This window comes from Miniopterus natalensis, chromosome 5, assembly GCF_054644295.1.
Source record: "Miniopterus natalensis isolate mMinNat1 chromosome 5, mMinNat1.hap1, whole genome shotgun sequence".
In the NCBI taxonomy this organism is placed as follows: domain Eukaryota; kingdom Metazoa; phylum Chordata; class Mammalia; order Chiroptera; family Miniopteridae; genus Miniopterus; species Miniopterus natalensis.
Window position 1 is genome coordinate 21,977,494 of NC_142085.1, and position 21,970 is coordinate 21,999,463.

The following is a 21,970-nucleotide window of genomic DNA, read 5'->3' on the forward strand; positions in this document are numbered from 1 at the left end:
GTGCAAATGTATGAATTAGGTGAGATTGGCATCAGCATCCTTTCCCAGCTTAACACCTGTTGACCCTCTACCCTGGCCTCCATGAGAGCCTCCAGCACAGCCTAGAAATGCTGCAAATGATATAATCTCTTTCCCACTTCATTTGGCAGCTCCATGAATTATCTTCTCCCAAAAGCAGGTCTCTGATAAACGAGTTAGCTGATAGCCCACTTGCCCACTTGGTTATCTCTGGTCTCCCAGTACAGGTTTTTTGTTTTTAATTCTGGTTACAGATTTAACACAAATACTAACACAAAGAATTATTAAGAAATAAATTTGATGTATGAACAATTTCTTTCCCCAAACTGGCTGTTTTTACATCTTTGTCCTTTACTAAAAATATCAGCAAATCCCATGAGAATATCAGTTTTCATGTATTAATACTCATTAGGTGCAAAATTGATACGTTTGCTCTACTGTAGGCTCCCAATAATGATTGCATTTGAGCCACGAAATGAAATCAGCTTGTAAAAAACTAGGAAGTTGTCTTGTAATTGAAAGAGAAGTTCTAATAGATCCTCTCTTATCATTCAAATGTTCCTATAGGATAAAAAAAAAAAAATGTTTGCTCTGACACTACAGATAAAATTGTAGCGGTTAGACCTTTTCATGATCCCTTAATAAGAAAAGCCCAACGCACTGGGGTGGTCACCCTAGAGGAAGCTTAATAACAACCTGTACTAGTATAAATAAGTCTTAGTTATACCATTATTAAGATGGTGAAATCAGGCTTAAGTTAACAAGTAAAAAATTAAATGTTCAGGAACCTATTATTTGACTGGCATTGGGCTATGTTCCATGATAAATACGAAAGATATATCTGACATTGTTTCAATGACAAGCCTTTATATGGCTGTCTTCCATTTTAAAGTTGAAGAAAAGAGATTTTAGAGTCCATATTCCCCTTCTTAGTGTCCAAACAGGTCAGGCCTCCTCTCCCCGGCTCATTTTCCAGAAATATGTCGAGCATCCTGACTTTCAGCCCAAACGCCCACACCACGCTTTGGTCACAGCTGTTCGGGAATAGCTTCTGGATGTACGGAATGAAGGCAGAAGGCCTCGCTGGCACCACAGGACGCCTTCTTCTCTTGGGAACACCCTGAGCCGCCACTGTCCTTGCCCAGCCGCCTCTGTTCCTTCAGTTGCTGCCTCGCTTGTCTGAGGGCTGGACAGAGCAGCAGCAGCTGATCTTGACCTGCCAGCTGGTATCTCAGCAACTGCTCTTGGGCCTCCTTCCAGTTTCCAGTGTCCTGCATGTACATCGGCTGAGCTGGAGGGCCCGCAGCACAGGTGTGCCCCTGGGATGTGACACCTGTAATACTGGGAGTGGATCCAGCAGCCTCGTCTCGGCCGCCCCCCTCCTCTGCGACAGCATGGCGGCTAGCCTTCCTTCTGGACACCCCATTTACCGACTGGGGGGGGAGCTGGTTCAGCTTGCCCAGCATGACCTTCATCCTCATATCTGTGGAGAAAAGAAGTAGGGGAAGAAATAAACTAAGTTTCCAATCAACTGATTACACATGTTGCATACTTAGTGTCCCTGAAATAATATTGCCAAATAAAGATTGAGTTTTATCAGCTTATCAATTTCCAAGTAATTTTGGAAATATATTTTTCCTAAAAAGAGCCACTGTATCCCGTGCCTGATTTATAATGAATATTAATTACCTAATCAAAGTTTGGTAATAAATTCTTCCCAGAGAAACACTTTTATGCCTTTTCTAACACTTTGGCTTTCATGCCAAATCGATCATTTAAATATCTTTGATTTGATAAAAATGTGAATTTAGACATATGTTGAGATAACACAGATTTATAAACATGTATCCATATGAGTGTGTACACATGTGACTGTGTGACAGTGTAAAGGGGAACTGGACTGGAGTAAAAATTAGGGTTCAGGCTCCCTTTCCCCTGCTACCTGGCTCTGTGATATTCATCTAGTCACTGAGCCTCTCTGGGCTTCAGTTGTATAATTTTATATTACTCTCAGGTGCTACTTAACAAGTTACTAACATGTATTTCATTTTTTAAAATTTTTATTGAGTTTTGAGAGACAGACATCAATTCGTTGTTCCACTCATTCATGCATTCATTGGTTGCTTCTTGTATGTGCCCTGACTGAATGTTGAACCCGAGACCTTGGCACATCCAGGATGACACTCTAACCAACTGAGCTACCCTGCTAGGGCCTGTATTTCATTTTAACAGTCATGTTTTAAGTATTTATTTTCCTTTGACATTTTATTTGTATCTTATTTTCCTAACCAACAGAATTAATATTCAATTCAGAAGAGTACAACATTGGTATTGACTTTGATAGACAGGTGATCTGGGTGTTTTTGACCTTATCTGTCCCAATTCCTTGAGTGATGTAAATAGAAGCAATAATACTGCTAGGGCTGAAAAAACCTGGGTCATGCCAGATGTTAATGACTCACTAACCTATCCTGTTACTTGAACAATAAATGGTGACAAACTAGAAATATATAGAATTTTACTGGTACAACTGAGTCAAACCTACTAAAACAGTAGTTTATGGTATTAAATATGTGAAAGATGGTCCCTCGAAGTGAGATGGCACAGCAGCTAAGGATACAGGCTTAAAATCAAACCAGCATGGTTAGGTGTGCTGCTTGATTCCTTACTGACTGAATAAATGCATAAAATTTACCCACCCTCTGAAACTGCTTCAGTTTCCTCATCTGTAAAACACTAACAATGGCGGCAGCTACCTTATAGGATTGTTTGCGGGTTAAAAAGATGAATCATACGCAGTACTGCCCAGAGCCTGGGATGATATGGTAAGAACTGGATAAATAATAAACATCATAATTCAAATCCCTGATGCTCAGATAGCACTTAACCCTGCCAGGCACTGTTCTCAATGCCTTCCATCCATCCATTCATTTAATCCTCATAGCTACCTGTGATATTATGATTTATAATAAAAAAAAAAAAAATCCCTTTCTAGCTTTTAAACTCCTTGGAATTCCCTAAGTGATAAAAGTAGTAAAATGCCTTTTGTTATGTTAACAAGGTGACTTTTGGACCCCACCTGGGATGAGGGCTGGTTGCCAGGAGAATCAATCACATGACTAAAGGTTTGAATGGCCTTTCAGCAGAGTACCCAAATTCATTTCCTTTAAAGTATTTTATATCTACATAGTGCTTTAGTCTCCAGTTGCATCCTGCTCTAAACCCAAATGTTTTATTTCCCATAATTACCTCATTTCCTATTTGTAAAAATTATCTTAAACACACCCTAGTTCTTCCCTGCATGGTTCGCTCAGTTGGTTGGAGCATCCTCCGGTACACCAAACAGTTGCAAGCTCTATTCCCTGTCAAGGCGCATGCCCAGGTGGCGGGGTTTGATCCCTGGTCTGGGAGTGTACGGGAGGCAGCCAGTAGATGTTTCTCTCTCACATAAGTTTTTATCTCTATCTCTATCTCTATCTCTATCTCTATCATCTCTGTCTCTGTCTCTGTCTCTATCTCTATCCCTATCTCTCTCTCTCTCTCTCTCTCTATATATATATATATATATAATCTCTATCTATCATCTATCTATCTATCATTATCTCTATCTCTATCTCTATCTCTATCTATCTCTATCTCTATCTCTATCTCTATCTCTATCATCTCTGTATCTGTCTCTATCCCTCTCTCTCTCTCTCTCTATATATATATATATAATCTCTATCTATCATCTATCTATCTATCATCTATCTATCTATCTATCTATCTATCTATCTATCTATCTATCTATCATCATCATCATCTATCATCTATCTATCTATCATCTATCTATCTCTATCATCTCTGTCTCTGTATCTGTCTCTGTCTCTATCTCTATCCTTATCTCTCTCTCTCTCTCTCTCTCTCTCTCTCTATATATATATATATATATATATATATATATAATCTCTATCTATCATCTGTCTATCTATCATTATCTCTATCTCTATCTCTATCTCTATCTCTATCTCTATCTCTATCTCTATCTCTATCATCTCTGTATCTGTCTCTATCCCTCTCTCTCTCTCTCTCTATATATATATATTATATATATATAATCTCTATCATCTATCTATCTATCTATCTATCTATCTATCTATCTATCTATCTATCATCATCATCTATCTATCATCTATCTATCTATCATCTATCTATCTCTATCATCTCTATCTCTATCTCTATCTCTATCTCTATCTCTATCTCTATCTCTATCTCTATCTATCTCTATCTCTATCTTTTACTCTCCCTCTTCCATCTCTATTCAGTAAGCATATCCTTGGGTGAGAATAAAAATTTTAAAAAATAAAATAAAAATATACCCTAGTTCTGAATTTTTTTTATCCTGTCTTCTACAACTCTCTGCTTTCTTTCATTCATCTCCCTAAATACTTCCTTCAGAGAGAATTTCCTAACTCATTCGTTTTTTATTTTCATGTTACATTGAATGTTGAAGGACGTATCAATTTATTTGTTATAAACAATATGATATTATAGTTTAATTTTAAAAACAGTTTTATTCAATTAGGATTTTTTTAAACAAAATAAAGGAGACTCAAGAGTAGTCTATGTTAATGGCTATGTTAACAGTTGTATTCCAAAGTACTTTTTGAAGAGAGAAAGGCTAATAATAATTTAAAGTAATACACAGCAATTGTAGCAATTAACGCATGTTGGGTATATAATTTAATCCTTACAACAATCCCCTGAAGTAAATGCTATTATTATCTCTGTTTTAGAAGGAAGTCACTGAGGTGCAGAGAGATTAAGTAACTCCCCCAGACCATGTAAAAAGTAGTGACAGATCTCACTTACTTTTTCAGAATTGAAGATTTTTGGCTCCAGAGTCTATATTCTAAGGACCAGTCAATATTATGTAAAGTTAAAGACAGCAATGGGGAGTTAAGAAGACTGTTTGGTTGAGTACATGCATGGGAGGATCGCATACATGTGAATGTTAACTTTTATGCACTTAACAGTTAAAAAAAGATTGAGAACTATCCTAAACCCCTGAAAGGGTAGGTGGCAATGCCAACATTGACATTTCTCATCCTTGCTTTTTTCACATCTCATCACCAAATTCATCAACCAGTGTTTTATATACTAAGGGAATGATGGTTTTTTAACCTGTGTATTATGTTCCTCATTCAATTTACTGAGACCGGCCTTGGTTTGTGTTAGAAGACAGTAATCATGTCTATATCATACTATACAGCACATTATTGGGGCAAAGTGTACTAATACCCTATTCAACTTAATCTACCAATGAATAGGAACCGAGGTGAGAAAGAGAAGATAATAGTAAGAATATAAATATATGTGATGCCCTTTGATATAAAGCAATAAGATGAGACAGAGTATCTTGTTTATATTGTTTCCAGGATGCATCAATTAATATTCTGCTAAACCCAAGCTACTCATATCTTCCCTCTTCTTTTCCACAGTCCCTTGCTTAGCATGTATCTGCTACAGCCACCTAACTATGGTATTATTCTCTTGCTTAGATCGATGGCAACCTTCAGGTTATACTAGTTTCCCTATGGGATCTCAGCTCCTTCCAGAACTGTTTCTTGACAACTCACATGACACTGATTTACACCTCAATACTTGTTAACTAGAGGTTTTCATTTGACTTTTGTCACTGCTTCTATTATTGGTCAACTTTCCTTATATGACAGTCTCGTCTTCCTCTTTGCATGTTGAGTTCCTTCAGGGAAGGAACCTTTTGTGCCATCAACCTTGTCTCCTGATTATGCCCAGCTCTATGCCAGGTACTGAGCTTGGTGTCATTTCCATCCCTACTGCTCCCACCAGGAGGAAAAGGCATAGTTTATTGAGATCAGCAAATAACCAAAGAACAAGAATAATAAGTTGTCACATAGAAGCAAACTTAAAGAAGGAAAAAGGCTTTGAATTTATATTCCTTGGTAAAACCAATACCACTTTATATAAGGGGACTCAAACACCGCATGTCACCTATTTTCAACCCATTGAAGATATTGTGATCCTTCTTTTGAGAGCTTGTCATTGGAATCTGGTACCCCCTGTTCTTCAAGTCTGCATCTGTTCATAAAAGACTAACAAGAGCACAGCTTCCCTTTGCAGGCCCCCAAACATTTAAAAATATCCCATGAATTATTTACATGGCAGCCCCAATCAGCAACATACCTGCCAGACTCCCCAGCCGAAATGAAAGTGCACTGAGTAAAGGTGCCCAGGGAGGCTGGCTGCCTCCCACTGTGAGGTTATAGACAGAACTAAGTCAGCACACATTATATGTCAGCGCCGACATCAGAAGGAATCAGATCCTTTGATCTCGGACCTCCACAGGAAGCTTAGATCTCAGACAAATTAGATAAAAAATGAATTTATAGCAGATATGTTTCCTAAGGCATTCAGCTGAATGTTTGGGTTTTAGGGAAGGAAGAGTATTGAGTATCAAAACATATGAATTGGTGTGCCTCTTTTCCACCTCCGCCTTGGTGAGTTCCCAGGAAAATGGAAAGACGGGATTTCAAATTGCCCCTCCGTCCCTTTTAGAGTCCCATGGTTTTGCTCAAGTTTTAGTAAGAATGGCATAAATTGTGAGAACACATATCTCGTCTTTATGAAAAGAAGGACTCAGTGATTTGGGGGTCTACCCATGTTCACCCATAGTCAGCTGTAACTTTTTCAGCTATCCTTACCCTCTTTTGTCTTGCAAAATTTTCTTGGGCAACACATAAATCCTGTGCCTGTTTTGTTTAATTTGTGTGGATACTAGTTACTGGCTTCTTTTGCAATGGAGACATTAACAATGGCTCTCCCTTCAGCTCCCATCCCAATCCCATATTCATATTTTCCTAGCCCAATCTGTGAGTGCTGCACTCAGTGTTGGATGGCCTGGATTCAGTGCACGAGCCCAATATGATCACCTGCATCTTGGAACCTAAAAGCAATCTAAAGCAGAGGGATGAACCACTGATCATCTAACATAAAGAATGTATTCTAGCCCTGGCCAGGTGGCTCAGTTGGTTCCCGGTTCAATTCCCAGTCAAGGCACATATCTAGGTTTTGGGCTCAATCCCAGTCCGGGCAGGTATGGGAGGCAACCAATCAATGTTTCTCTCAATCAATGAAAGCATATCCTAGAGTGAGGATTAAAAATAATGATAATAATAATAATAACAACATTTTACTCCAATTTGGTTTCTCATTTGTCAATAAGGGCAACACTTACACCCACATATTGAAGAAGGTATAAGCAATGGTTAACAAATAATATTAAACTATTAATTATAATTAATTATTTGATAAACATTAGTTAATAAATAGCAGATCTATGTCTTTTCCAGGTTATTTTATCAAGTGAAAAACTATCATTAAATTATCATTTATTTTTAATAAGCACTACATGACAAATCAGGAAGGTATGAAAATTTTAAAAAGACAAAGAATGAAGAAATGCTTTTGGTCTCATATCATAAATGATCTCTATTTTATTGTTTTTGTAATACTCTAGCAATGAAAATGTTTTAGTAAACCTAATTTAACTCATTAATCCATTTGAGTTTACTTTTTGGTGTCTTTTTTGAAGTGTAAATTTAGATTGATAAATGTCCTAAATAGTCAAATATCCTTGCTCTATATATAGATTAATGCTTCTGTTTCTCTTTATTTTTATCTCCTTGATCATTTATTACATTTCTTGATCAAATATTTATATCTATATCTAATTGAGGTTATTTTCACTAATGTGCCAATATTTTCTTGTGTCAGTATCACATTGTCTTAAGAACAGTAACATAAATATGCTCTTTGTTTGAGCTACCCTTTTCCACTGCTATAAAATCTATTTCTTATAAGAAATAACTTGGTATCATGGATCTATATTTTCTGAAGAATATTAAGTCATCTTATGTTGTTCTACACTGTATAAAATAATTAAAACTGAGATAAACCAAAGTTAATTTAGAAATAACTGAGGTTTTTGCAATATTAGTCAATCTAATTAGAAACATGCTATAATTTCCTATGCATTCAAGTCTTCTCTTTAAGTTATTCAATAAAATATAGTATATTTTATATATGTCTAATATATCTTTTTTAATTGTTTTTTTCCCCAAGGCAGCATATTCTTTGTTAACTATTATGTATTTTATTATGTTCCCTAACTGTATATAAATGACTTATATATTATTTTTGCATAGATTGACATTATATTTAAATAAGCTACTCAAGTTATTTATAAATTATAACAATTAATAGTCTTTTAAGTTATTATTAAATAATTATATCATCTGCAAATCATCATGTATTTTATCCAATACTGTCTCTTCATTTGCCTTATATCTGACTGTGTGTTTTAACATTCCAAAATGCATGTTACGATATTATGGTAAGAATGAATCATGTGTTTTGTCCTCATTTGAGGAGGAATTCTTCTAATTCCATTGTTGGATGTGATATTGGATCTTGGTTGTAAATAGCATTGGAATTCTCCATGTTATTTAGCCGGCAAGCTCTTATTCTTGGTTATTTCAAAAAAGTTTTCTTAAGGAATTAAGTGCTAGATTTTATTCATGTTCTTAAATTAAGAGATTTATATTTTATTATATAATATGAACATGCTATTTATTAATAATTTCCAAATACAATTTTATTTTCCTGGGAGCTTATGACAATTTCTAGTCCTGAGATGTTTTGCTCTTTCCTGATTCCAGACATCTTGAGGTCACCCCTTTCCTCCCCTGTCCTTGTCATTCTCATAGATTTGTACTTACAAAAGTGCACTGACAGTCCTTTTCATTTTATATTCATAAAACACACTGTATATAGTCAATAGGACTCTAAAGTGGTAGAGCTAAATCCCTGAAGTTGATGGCCATAGTCGCACATGCATAATTTCTTGCCATTCTTGTATGTCAGTTTTCCATTCCCATGGATTTCATACACATGAAAAAAGGACCAGTGGCCAAAGGTCAGCGTGTGATTTGGAGAAGGCAGCACTGAGGTCTGCAGCAGTCTCTGTCCTGCAGAGACAAAGGCAGAAGTGGTGACAAGCAAGCTGGGAGACGCAACTAAGGCTCCCAACAGGCGGCCAGCAGAAAGCACTGCCTGGAAGCAGGAAGTGACTGGTGGCCCATTGTTAGGACCCAAAAGATGTGCAGTCATTATCTTGTTATTAATTTTGTGAACCTGAATAAATGTTTTACCTCTCTTTTAGAAAAGATAAGGTTTTATTTTTTTCCAGCAATTGAAAGAACTGCTGGAATCCAAAGTTCTCTGGAAAGGGAAAGAGAAAGAAGGGGGCCCATTTCATGTCTCCCTTCATCATTCACTCAACAGTAGTCATCAGTGGTCTGATATTGTAACGCCTTATGGTCAAGTGATGTGGGGATTAGGATAGATACAGAATTTATATGAAAGGATCTGGACAACATGAACACAGAGAATTATATTATATATTAAAGGTATTAAGTGAACAAGAGGCAAGTGTTATAAAAGGAGACAGGAGACTATTCCTTTGACATAAGATAATTTTAAAAAGAGAAAAAAAAATTTGACCTGTGATTGGAATGAATGGGGTGGTTTTAGATATGTGAATATATGGGGTGTCACGATAATAGACTATAGACAGCTATTGTTGAGCGAATGATGAAGATGTGAATTTTGAAAGTGAGAGGCTTGTGTTGTGTTTGGGGTGTACTCTCCTGGAGAAAAAAGAGATAGGGCATGGAGGAGCGGATGTCTGTAAGGAGTGTATTAACACAGACTGAGCCAAAGCCCTTGGCAAATGAGATTTGAAACAGTGCAATGTGATTTAGGAGCTAGAGGAACTAAACATGTAACTTAGGATAATGATATATTTTATTTCACTTAGTTTTTTCTCTCATCTTTAAATTCCTCAAATATACTTATGGTTATGATTGCATTGCACTTAGTTGTTTATTGCTTGGAATTATTCTTTCATTTTCCCTAACATTATACTTGCATCTCAACCATATTTGAAACTTATAAAGGACAGATGGCCTGATATCACCTCTTTGTAACTGTACGGAGAGGACCTTATCAGGTACTAAACAAATATCAGGAGGTAAATAAATACTTATGTAATATTTATTGGTAGAGAAAATCTTATTGCATCCGCTGTCTTCCCAGTAGTCTCTCATCTAAATGTTACAAAGAGGAGTAATAACTTTTGCCAGGGTTTCCCAATGTTGGTATTATTGACAATTTTAAGTCAAGTAATCTTTCTTGTGTGGGTGGTCCTGTGCATTGTAAGATGTTTGCAGTATCCCTGATCTCACCAAATGCTGGTAGTATCCCCTTACCCCAGGCTGTGACACAAAAATGTCTTCAGATATTGCAAGTGTCCTCTGAAGGTAGAAGGACCAACTGTCCCAATTTGCCTGGGACTGAGGGAGTTCTTAGGACACAGGCTTTGAAGTTTAAAACTGAGAAAGTTCTGGGAAAACCAGGATGTACTGGCCATCCTACTTGGGGAACAAAATTGCCCCTCATTGAGAACCATTGGCCTGGGGGAACAGAGAACCATCTATGTACAATGAATTCCAAAAATTATAAATACTATTGTGGAGTCACACCTTTATAATTCTTGTAATTCAAAGAGAAAATACTCAATTTCATTAAGGTGGAAGGGATCGGGGAAGACTTTATGGGGGAAAAAAAGGCATTTCAAGTGGTGCATAGAAACTTGAGGTTTTAAGAGAAGACAAACAATCCAATTGGAAGCAACTGTGCATTTAATGGGTGGGAAGGTGTTAGACAAATCATGGGATGAGTGAGCTAGTGTGGTGAGTGTAAGCAGGGTGCAGGAAGGTGAAATCCAAAATAAGATTAGAAAGATAGGATGAAGTCAGGTCTTGAAGGGCTTTGAGTCTTAAATAACAAGAAAAAACAACAATAAATAACACATATAAGACACCAGAAAATTTTCTGCATTCTTTCCTGACACTGACTCATATAATCGTAACAACAACCCTAAATGTGGGCAGTATTGTGTCAGCTTTACCAATGAGAAAACCAAAGGGCACAGAGAGGATAGTTGATTTACCTGAGCCCACAAAGAAAGTCAACAGGAGAGTCAGGGTGAAGCCCAGTCTGTCTGACTGCTGAGTTTCCTGTCCTGAATGGTCACATTCTCCTGCCTCTCCAATCAATCAGAGGAATTCATTAAATCTTCTGAGTAGCCGAGTGACAACAACAGATATGAATTTTAAAAGCCAGCTCAGATGGCTCTATAATGTCAAAACCCCTGGCTGGTAAGAGTAAAATATGAGGGATATACGTTTACTTCCTTCTTCCCACTCTGCAACCCTTTACCTCCCACCCTTCACCACTGCATCTACGGAATTTTTGGCAAAAGCCATAACATGGTGAGTTGACAGTCTAAACCTACTGGACAGCAGAAGTAATTCCATCAGCTAAATAATTTTAGAGCTGTGGTAGTGCTTAGTGAATGCAAAGGGTTTATGAAAGAGCCAATCGCTTTATCAGCAAATGTCGAAAGTTTAAAAACACAGAAGGAAAAGGGAGACTAAAGTGCTATGGTAATAATGAAATAACATCACACTTATTTAAAGCTAACAATAATTAGGTGCTATGTAGCTGGTAATAATTTCCAAAGGAAAACAGGAGATGCCTCATTACTTGCCTTGGAAACAATGCCCTTTAGCTTTGGACAAACCTTCAAAGATGAGGAAACAAATCTGCTTTGATTCCCCCAAGGGAGGGCTCATATAACACATCTTTCTACTTTTAACTTGGATGCCCTAATAAAACGGCCTCTCTGATACTCCCATCTCTTCCATCTAAACTCTTCCACAGAAGCCCTGTCCCTTGTCTCATTCCTGATAATTTATTAATAAGCCACCACATAAAAAATGTTCCCTAATAAAATACCCGGGCACTGTGGACTGTCTAATGTAGTTAATTTGAGCAGGGCAACTGAGATTCGTGTCGAGATGGCCATATTAGATTAGTGGAGAGATTAGCATCACTCCCGCGGCTCCCTGAAGAATGCGGCTAAGTGCGCAGTTCCTCATTCGCAGTGCTGAGTTCCGATGACCGCTTTCAAACACCGGCCCTGAACCGGCCTGCAATACTATGGACTTCTAGAAACCAAAGTTAAAGCGGTATTCGATGGACTCTAGAAAGAATTCCTGCCCCCTTCTCTCTGTCTCCTCACCTCTCACCTCCACTCACTGCAAAACCCCTACCACCTTTTGGAGCAGGTCCAGGAGCTGGAGTATAACTGCCTAATTTGTTGAGGGGGAAAAATAACCTCATTTTCTCCATGGGAAAAAATACAAACAGGCAAACAAACTGATACACACACACACACACACACACACACACACACACACACTCACCAGAGTTCACTGAACCAGTTAGATAGAGGCAGGACATTGAACTGCTATTTTTTGGTTAAGTATGCACTCAAAACCATTAAGATTCATACTCCTTTTCAAACAGAAAATATCATGCTAATTCGCTGTTACTTAGAAAAAATAGAAATCTTCCCTTCAGAGCATATGTTTCAGTGTTTCAGATCCATGGAAATTATATGAATATTTCTCACACGCCACACCCATGCTTGGCAAATCCATCTGAGTTCTGCCCACTCTCTTTCTCTTTTCTGCGTCCTTAGAAAGGCAAGGACAAAGCATTGGTTTTAGGCAAATACCCACCTTTTCTCTGCTTGGCACCAATTCTAATGGCAACTTAATGTAACAAACAAAATCGATGGCATAATGCACAACGTAAACAAATAACACATTTTCCTAAAAGAACAACTAAGCAACAAAGCAGAGCTTGACAAAGCTGACTTATTTCTTGAGGGTTCTATAGTCAATCTAATTTGCACAGTTGGTATTTGGCAGCTACACTCTCCTTCCCCAAATTCAATAATGTTGCCAAACTGGCAGCTTTGAGTAGCTGAGGGAAAGATTATATGCCTATACTCTGGTTTTCCCTTCCTCGGTGTAACAAATTCAAATATTAAGCCAATAATCTTCTACTAGGTAAGAAAATATAAATATTAACTTGAATAATTGGTTAATAGATGAGTGATCAGCTGGACTTGTGTGTTCTTATGCTGGGGGTATAATTTCCTTGAGAAGTAACTAAGACTAAAGGAAAGAACTATAAACTAACTTGATTCAGAGACTGACAGCCGGGAGACGCTGTAGTTCATCCCCGCTTTGTCTCTCCGGTGGGGATCGTCCCAGTTGCCCGAGCTTACCTTCTCCCACTATGGGATCTTCTTTTCCAGTCTCTACCTGTGATCCTTGGTGTTTGGATGAGACATGGACATGATTCTTTCGATCATTAGTCTGGGATGCGGAAATATCTTCACTTTTTATTTCTAAATTAATAAGAAAAATAAGAAGAGTGTGTTTCTTGTTCTTTTTTGGAATAAAATAACATTTTTTATTTGTAAATAAGCCCTAAGTGTTAAGGTGTTTTCCTTGTATGCCCCCACCAAATGATTGTGAGATAAATGCAACAGAATGCATATAATAAACCCAGAGTTTAAGGAAAGATGAGACAGAATCCCACATACTGACCACCAACTTTAAGGTATAAAAACTGTACTGGCCAATACCATATGTGGCTACTGAACATGGGAAATGTGACTACTTCGAGTGGAGATGTGCTATAAGTGTATAATATACACCGAATTTGGAAGAAAAATGTAAAATATGTAATATTTTCATATTCATTACACGTTGCAATATTTTTTGATATATTAGGTTAAGAGGATTCTATAAAATTACATTATGTTCTTCATATTTGTGGCTCATGTTATATGTTTATTGGACAGAGCTGGCATAGAAAGTGGCTAATATTTTTAACCTTTTATTCTGAAATAATTATAGATTCACAGGGAGTTGCAAATAAACGTGCAGGGAGAACAATATTTTTATTCTAAAGTAAAGAATATTGATCTCAGAGTAGCAATTTGAAAAGTACAGAAAAATATAAAGCACAGAAAAGTGAAAAATACAGAAAAATACAAATTACCCATACAGAGCTGATTACTTACACATTTTCCCCCATAAAGTGCCTCCTTATCTCTTTACATTTTTATTTTATAGAAAGTTAGCAGTCTGTGTTCAGACAGGAAAATATGAGAATGTGACACAGAGAAATGTGTCCACAGATATGGAAAATTTCAAAGAACAAAAAGAGGACACTGGGGTAGCTGATATGTTAGCAACTGCGGGGAGAAGCTCCCTCTAGATCTGGGGGAACAAAAGGGAAGAAATGGAGTGAACAGGGCTCAGTGGGCGGCGCCTCCAAGGCTGGGGGCTTAGTTTGGGGGGCTATGAGAATTAAATTACTGCACAGAATCGTGTGAGATCAAAAATCATGAAAGGTCTTTGCTTTCAAACAGGAAGGCAATACACACACACACACACACACACAGTGAACTTCCGATTTGAAGAACAAAGACCAAAACCTGTAGTTCAAAAAATCACAGGCAGCAGCCCAGGGTGAGGGGACCTCGTTGTTCCTGAGAAACACAAGGAATCTGAGGCCTCCTTGCAGTTTGTCCAGACGGGGGTGACTGTGGATCCCCCTGGCAGCTCTATGCTTCTTTCTCCTTTATTTGGACATCTCTCTTCGCCTCTCCTCATTTTGCCTCTATATATACTCACTTTTATCCCTTGGGTTTCCCACTATCTCCAGCATCACACGGGTTCCCTCCACTCATTTGATGGGGCACGTAGGGTGGGTGGACAAAGGAATGTGCTTCTCTCTCTCTCACATTCTAAGAATTTAGTAAAAGGAAGGGAAGAAACCTGTTTTACAGAACCTCTTCCCTCTGTGATTTTCCATGTCACCAGGTTATAAAACAAGATCTTCTTCTGAAAAAGTGTCTAAGAACATAATTTCTATGCTCCTGGAGAAAAAACAAACACCAAGCACTCTCTTCCTTCTTCTGCAGTTCTGGAAAGAGAGGAGAACATTTCCCCCCAATTTTGAGCTCACCGTTTGGAGCGTTCCTGAGCACAGAGGAGTTTCAGAGAGTGAGATCTGGAGCCAAACTGCCTGGCCTCTCCCTGCCTGTGTAACCTTGGCGCAAGTCACTTAGCTTCTCTGTGCCTCCATAATATAGGCGTCAGCCTTTAACACCTGCTTCACAGGGCTGTTGTGAAGATCAGGTAAATTCGTGTATCTAAAGTACTTAGAACCTGGTCTACAGTGCGTGTTCAATAAATCTGAGCCTTTATTATTATTGCTATTATTATTTAAGATTAGGCAATTCTTGTCTCTGCTGTATGAATTAAACAGTTTAGCTCCATGTGGTTTAATATGTTCCACGAGTTCATAAAAATTTCTCTTTGGGGGAAGTAAAAGAAACATTCATCTATTATACGTGATAGCACTTCTCCAATATTTTCATTCAAAAAATATATACATACTTCTGCTCTTGCTTTTCTTAAACCAACAGCACACCAGGCAGCACAGAGCCAGCCACGAGACCGCTGAGCACAGGGAGGCGGACAGGAGGATGGTGGACCTCTCCGACCTGGCCACAGGGAAGATGGAGAATGGCCTGGATCGAGCCGTAAAATTGGTGCCTGGTTAAAAAAAAGTCTCAATGATAACTATGCGAACATTACATTGTGGAAAATATGCTTATAACACTTTGTAGGTTTAATAAGTATTTATTGAATTAAATGATTAAATAAATGAAGCAAAAATGAATTCAAGATTTGTATTGCTGAAGAACCATAGGAATCCAATTCCAACAGTAACACAGGGTTTCTTCCAATTTGTTCAATACTGATGAGTTCTTCCCATTCTCCCCTTTTATTTTCAGACTTACCTTCTCCACCAATGCAAAATTTCTGTTTCATTCTTATATTCTACTTATTAGAACAAAAATGCCCTCAGTTCCAGAATGTGTGAAACTACTTGCTGTGACATATGTATCGTATTTAAAACATGGTATGTACCAACAAAACAGGGCACAGAGACTCCTATTACAGAGCCAAGTGAACTTCTAATGTCCACCCAATTTTTGCTATCTGGAAAACTGGGTGGGTCGAGCATGGTAGATAGATAGAGCCACTTGGCTATGAAAGATGGAACAAAATGGGTGACTTTCTTCACAGAGAGCACCTTTCTAAGAATGCACCTCAAACTCCTCCACTTTTAGTAGACTAAACATTTTGGCCACTTGCTCCATTATTATTTTTGAAACAAGGCATAAAAGAATCTAAAGAAAACCTTGTCTATACACACAAAAACCTGTACACAAATATTTATAACATCTCTATTCATAATCACCCAAACCCAGAAACAACCAAATGTTCTTCAACAGGGGAATGAAAAACTCAACTGTGGTTTATCCAGATGATGAAATACTACTTGGCCAAGAAAAAGAAAAGAGAAGTGAAGGAAGAGAGAGATAAAAAGGAGGAGGGGGAAGGAACTATTGACAATGTGAAACAACTGGCAGGGGCGAGAGAAGCCCACATCTGAATGGTACATACTGTATGATTCCATTTATATAACATTCTAGAAAAGTCAAAACTATAGTGATGGAGACCAGATCAGTGGTTGCCAGGGATTAACGGTAGTGGGGAGGGGAGAATGTGAGGTCAGAGGAAAGCATAAGTAAGATTTTTGGAGGAAATTTTCTGTATCCTGATGTGGTGGTGGTTACATGAATCTATACACGTATTTGAATTCATAAAAAAGATACACCAAAAATATAAATTTTACTGTATATCTTTTTTTAAGTACAAAAATTTTAAATTTGCCTATAATTTGGAAGGTGGTAAATATGTTCACTATCTTAATTGTGGGGAGGGTTTCCTGGGAGTATATATTCATCAAAACTTATCAAATGGCATTCTTTAAGTATGAGTTTATCACGTCATTTATACCTCACAAAAATAAAATGTTAAAAGAAAAAGCTTGTCTATGAACATGAGTTAGCCGCAGCCAACATTTTAAAAGTAGTATGTTCAAAACAAACAAATCAATCCCAAGTCTCTGCCTTCATCTGAGTCACTCAGGCAATAGTAATTTTTATTTTCTCTAGTCAAGGAAATGCCATGTTTTCTTTGCTGTGCTTTTCTTGGGTTGAACCTGACAATTTGATTGATAGCCACAGTCAGATCTTTAGTCTCTTGACTCCTGGCTGACTCAGTCCCAAAGCTAACACAACCAAATTAGCTAGACATGGTTCTATTTGAGACAAACTTGGCTTGCTTCTTATCAATTAGTTTCTTTTTATGGGCATCTGAATAAAATAAATCTAGCCTGAATATAGAGGAATGGATTTTACTAGGGATTTGCACAAGTAAAAACAAAATTCCTTATTCTTTTATCCATTTTCCAACAATTGCTCAGTGATTATTTGCTTTACTCAGTGTAGAAGTTATTCTTCTCATTCTTAAAATGTCTAAGAGCTAGTAAATGAAATGAGTTACACATTCAAATGTTTGTAATACAAAACAGAATGTGACACATACCAACAGAATAATGTAAATCAATTACTATGGAAGGATATTTTCCATTGATATGATCAGAAAAAGCACACAGAAGAGGGGATGTATCTAAGTGGGACTTTGAAGGCTGAGCAAGTAAAGACAGAAACAGGAAAAGATCAATTGATGTTTAGGAAATGAATGCTGGGAAATACTGGGAATCATTGCTGGAAACCATTTTAGGCAAATTTTGCTGGGCATTAAATGTCACTCAAATGGGCAAAGGACATGAATAGACACTTCTCCAAAGAGGACATAGAGATGGCCAAGAGACATATGATAAAATGCTCAATGTCGCTAATCATCAGAGAGATGTGAATTAAAACCACAATGAGGTATCACTTCACACCTGTCAGAATGGCTGCCATCAATAAATCAACAAATGACATGCGCTCGTGAGGGTGTGGAGAAAGGGGAACCCTGGTACACTGCTGGTGGGAATGCAGCCTGGTGCAGCCACTGTGGAAAACAGTATGGAGGTTCCTCAAAACATTAAAAATGGAGCTGCCTTTTGACACAGGGATCCCACTTGTAGGAATATATCCTAAGAATCCTGAAACACTAATCAGAAAGAATATATGCACCTCTATGTTCATAGCAGCACAATTTACAATAGCTAAGATCTGGAAACAGCCCAAGTGCCCATCAGTAGATGAGTGGATAAAAAAGCTGTGGTACATTTACACCATGGAATACTACACAGCTGTAAAGAAGAGGGATCTCGTACCATTTGGGACAGTATGGATGGACCTGGAGAATATTATGCTAAGCAAAATAAGCCAGGCAGAGAAAGATAAACATCACATGATTTCACTTATATGTGGAATCTAAAGAACTTAATAAACTGATGAACAGAATAGATTCAATGATATGGAAGCATGGATCAGACTTACGAATCTCAGAGAGATGGGGAAAAATTCTGAGGGCCTGAAGTCAGGGAGACCAGTATATAAGTCTAGAGCAGTAACCTGGGTCTAAGAATGGAGACCATAAGTTGTCAAATATTTTTAGTAGCAGAACATATTTTTAAAATGCAATCTTAGACATAATCTCAATACACATATTCATAAACAAATATTCATGCCTCTGATGTGTGACATTTTAGTACACCCTGAGAATATAATGCTGAACTCATCAGGATTTCTGTGTCCTTTGGAACAGGTTCTAATGGGCACAGTGCACACAAGTAGTAGACAAACAAGCAAACCCAGGGATACTCTGATGGTAAGGGGTAAGTGCCATGGGGACTAAAGTGAGTTTGGAGGACAGAATGACTGGAGGTGGGAGCAGGGTTGGAGATGGTGTGGTAGAATACATGAGGCAGAATAGGCCTCTCTGAGGAGGTGGCACTGGAAGAAACCTGAGTGAAATGATGAGTGGGTCATGTGAATTTCTGGAAGAAGAGTATTTCAGACATGGACATGGCAACTGCAGTGGAGTTTTTCTGGATTCGATGGCGGGGAGCATCCTTAGTTTCCTCACTCTCTTCTCAGCCCAGAAGCTCCTGAGAACCCCCCAAGAATTCTATAGCTCCAAGAAATGGTTAGAAAAAATACAGCTTAGACCCTGGCAATGATAGTGAATGTGAAAAGGCTGGGTGGAAAGTCAGTAGGATAAACTCACAGAAGCCTTCTCTCTTAATGGTATCTTAGGAAGTTCAGAAATTATTAAGTGAGCTGGCTTAGTCAACATATTAGAAAGACTTCTGAAGATTCTACACACACTGGATCAGAACCATTTAACTTCTCATTTCCTTAATATCTGTATTTCTAAAACAGGAATAATGATTTCCTCCTCTCTTTATTTGTTTCTCTTAGAGAGAAGAAGAAAAGTAATAAAAATTATTGCCAGTTTTGTGCTTGATTCATAGATGAGTGAAACAATAACAACAACGTAAATCAATGCTTGTTACATCTATGACTTTGGAGCTTGTTAGAAATGAAAAAGTTTCATTGATTGGCCTATCAATGTGGGAATGAGAGTTGCTTTCCCAAACTATTCTAGCACTAGAAATTGATATACTTGGAAACAAGGAGTTACTCTAAGTATCTGTATTGTTAACCAACATGATGTCAGATTAAACCACAATGAGATATCACCTTCCACCTGTCAGAATGGCTATCATCAATAAATCAACAAACAAGTGCCGACAAGGATGTGGAGAAAGGGGAACCCTACTACACTGTTGGTGGGATTATAAATTAGTGCAGGCACTACAGAAAACAGTATAAAATTTCCTCAAAAAATTAACAGATGAGCTGCCATATAATCCAGCAATTCCACTCCTGGGTATTTATCTGAAGAAAACAAAAACACTAATTTGAAAAGATAGATTCACCTCTATGTTCATTGCCGCATTATTGACAATAGCCAAGATATAGCAGTAACCTAAATGAATATGTGTGTGTGTGTGTGTGTGTGTGTGTGTGTGTGTGTGTGTGTGTGTGTGTATAATGGAATATTATTCAGCAATAAAAAAGAATTACTCTACCCAGCAAAGTTATCATTTAGAACTGAAGGTCAGATAAAGAGCTTCACAAGTAAGCAAAATCTAAAGGAGTTCATCACTACCAAACCCATATTACATAAAATGTTGAAGAGTCTTCTTCAAGAAGAAGCTAATGAACAAAAGAAACCGACAAACAAAATAGACCCAGAGACACTGAAGCATGCCACAGAAGGTCATATTTCAGAGGGAAGAGAGAAGGAAGGGTGGGTGGTAGGAAGAGATTAACCAAAGGACTAATATGCATATATGCATAACCCATGGGCACAGACAATAATGGGGTGAAGGCCTGGGGATGGGGCAGAAGCAGGGTGGAAGGGGTCAAGGGAGGGGGAAAATGGGACACCTGTAATACTTTCAATAAAAAGATAAATTTTTTTTAAAAATGAATGAAATCTTGCCATTGGCAACACCATGGATAGACCTAGAGGGTGTTACGCTAACTGAACTAAGTCAGACAGGGAAAGACAAATACCATATGATTTCCCTTATGTGTGGAATCTAAAAACACAAAACAAATGAGTAAGCTAAAAAAACAACAGAGACATATCTATAGATACAGAGAACAACTGATGGTTGCCAAAGGACAGGGGCTTGGGGATAAAATTTAAACAAAGCAAAACATGATGACAGCAAGAAGTCACAGAAACATGGGCCTTTTAATGCTTTCTTTTTATCATCCATCTATTCTCTTCTAATTTGAACTTTTGTAATCAAAGTCTGGCAGAGCCCCACCTCACAGATTTGGTCTGGAAAACTATGAAGAGCAATTTAAGGAAAATGGCTAAAGAAAACCTACAATTGGTCAGCAGTCGTCGTCTACTTTACAGGTCATAGGCGGAACCTGAGATAAAGCAGTGGTCTAGTCAGTGTGAACTCCGAGCAAAACTCCAAACCACAAGTGTTACTGAGAAGTTCTGTCTACACCACATTTTACATTTGGCTTTGTAAATTATGTCTTAAAATAACCTTGATCAAGTATCCAGTCTTAGCTAATCACTGAGGAAAGTAAAGGACAAAAGTCTCTAGGACAAAAATATCCTTCACAATATATCCTTGGGAATCAACATGGTCAAGGACACTGAACATGTTTCTCCATGAACCTGTACTTAAATTAGGAAACCTTTATAGATAATGAAAGAATATCTGCCCAATGCAATTAATAATAATATTATCTGACCACAGGAGATATTCCTTTTGTGAAGAAAATGGTCTAAAACTTAGAATTAAGGGGAAAACATGATTTCATATCCTATCAATGTCATCCTGGAGCATTTTCAAATAAGCCCATCCAAGGTTTATAAAATTCTCTGGAACATACTTTTTTTCAAACTTAATATTTAATTAATTGAGGATCAGGCTTAATTAATACAAGATTGATAAGCCGCAAATGATTTTTGCCCAGCAAAGATGCAAAGGATATCTGTAGACATCTAACTTCAAAGGTTACAGTTTTATTGCCCTGTATCCAATTTAACAGACTTCTGTCAGCAGCTCCTTCCTGGCTGATCTACATCCCTCCCATGTTCTTTAACAGCTTTGCCTGCCTCCTGGTTCTTTCATTATGAGTTCAATAACTTGTTGACAAGTGCTCTTTATGTATTTTTATGAAAGCCACATTTTTTAACCTTTTTAAAAGTGTGCTATGACAGTTTGAATTTAAGTTTCATGAGGGAAGACTAATATCTGGCTTTAATTAAACATTTGTTGTTGGGTTTCAGATGCTTCATATCAAAACATTTGATTTCCTTTGTCATTTCCAACATCTGAGGGGTTTTTATGCAGTAATGATTGTTCTAATGCATTTTATAAAACTTTGCATTATCACACCTGTAGATGAACTGCTTTCCACAGTTGTATGTCTTAAGTGTCAGACTACCTTTCCTGACCGACATTA

At 37.6% G+C, this 21,970-nt stretch overlaps 1 protein-coding gene across 1 annotated transcript in view; it reads right to left on the reverse strand.

Annotated features, from left to right (window-relative positions):
• Nucleotides 1–1,046: 1,046 nt before the first annotated feature.
• PKHD1 (PKHD1 ciliary IPT domain containing fibrocystin/polyductin) overlaps nt 1,047–21,970 on the reverse strand; it is a 377,339-nt gene continuing 356,415 nt past the window's right edge. The window contains 3 exon segments of the mRNA XM_087817135.1: nt 1,047–1,501; nt 13,301–13,423; nt 15,489–15,647. Of these exon segments, the coding sequence (XP_087673261.1) occupies nt 1,047–1,501; nt 13,301–13,423; nt 15,489–15,647 (737 nt within the window).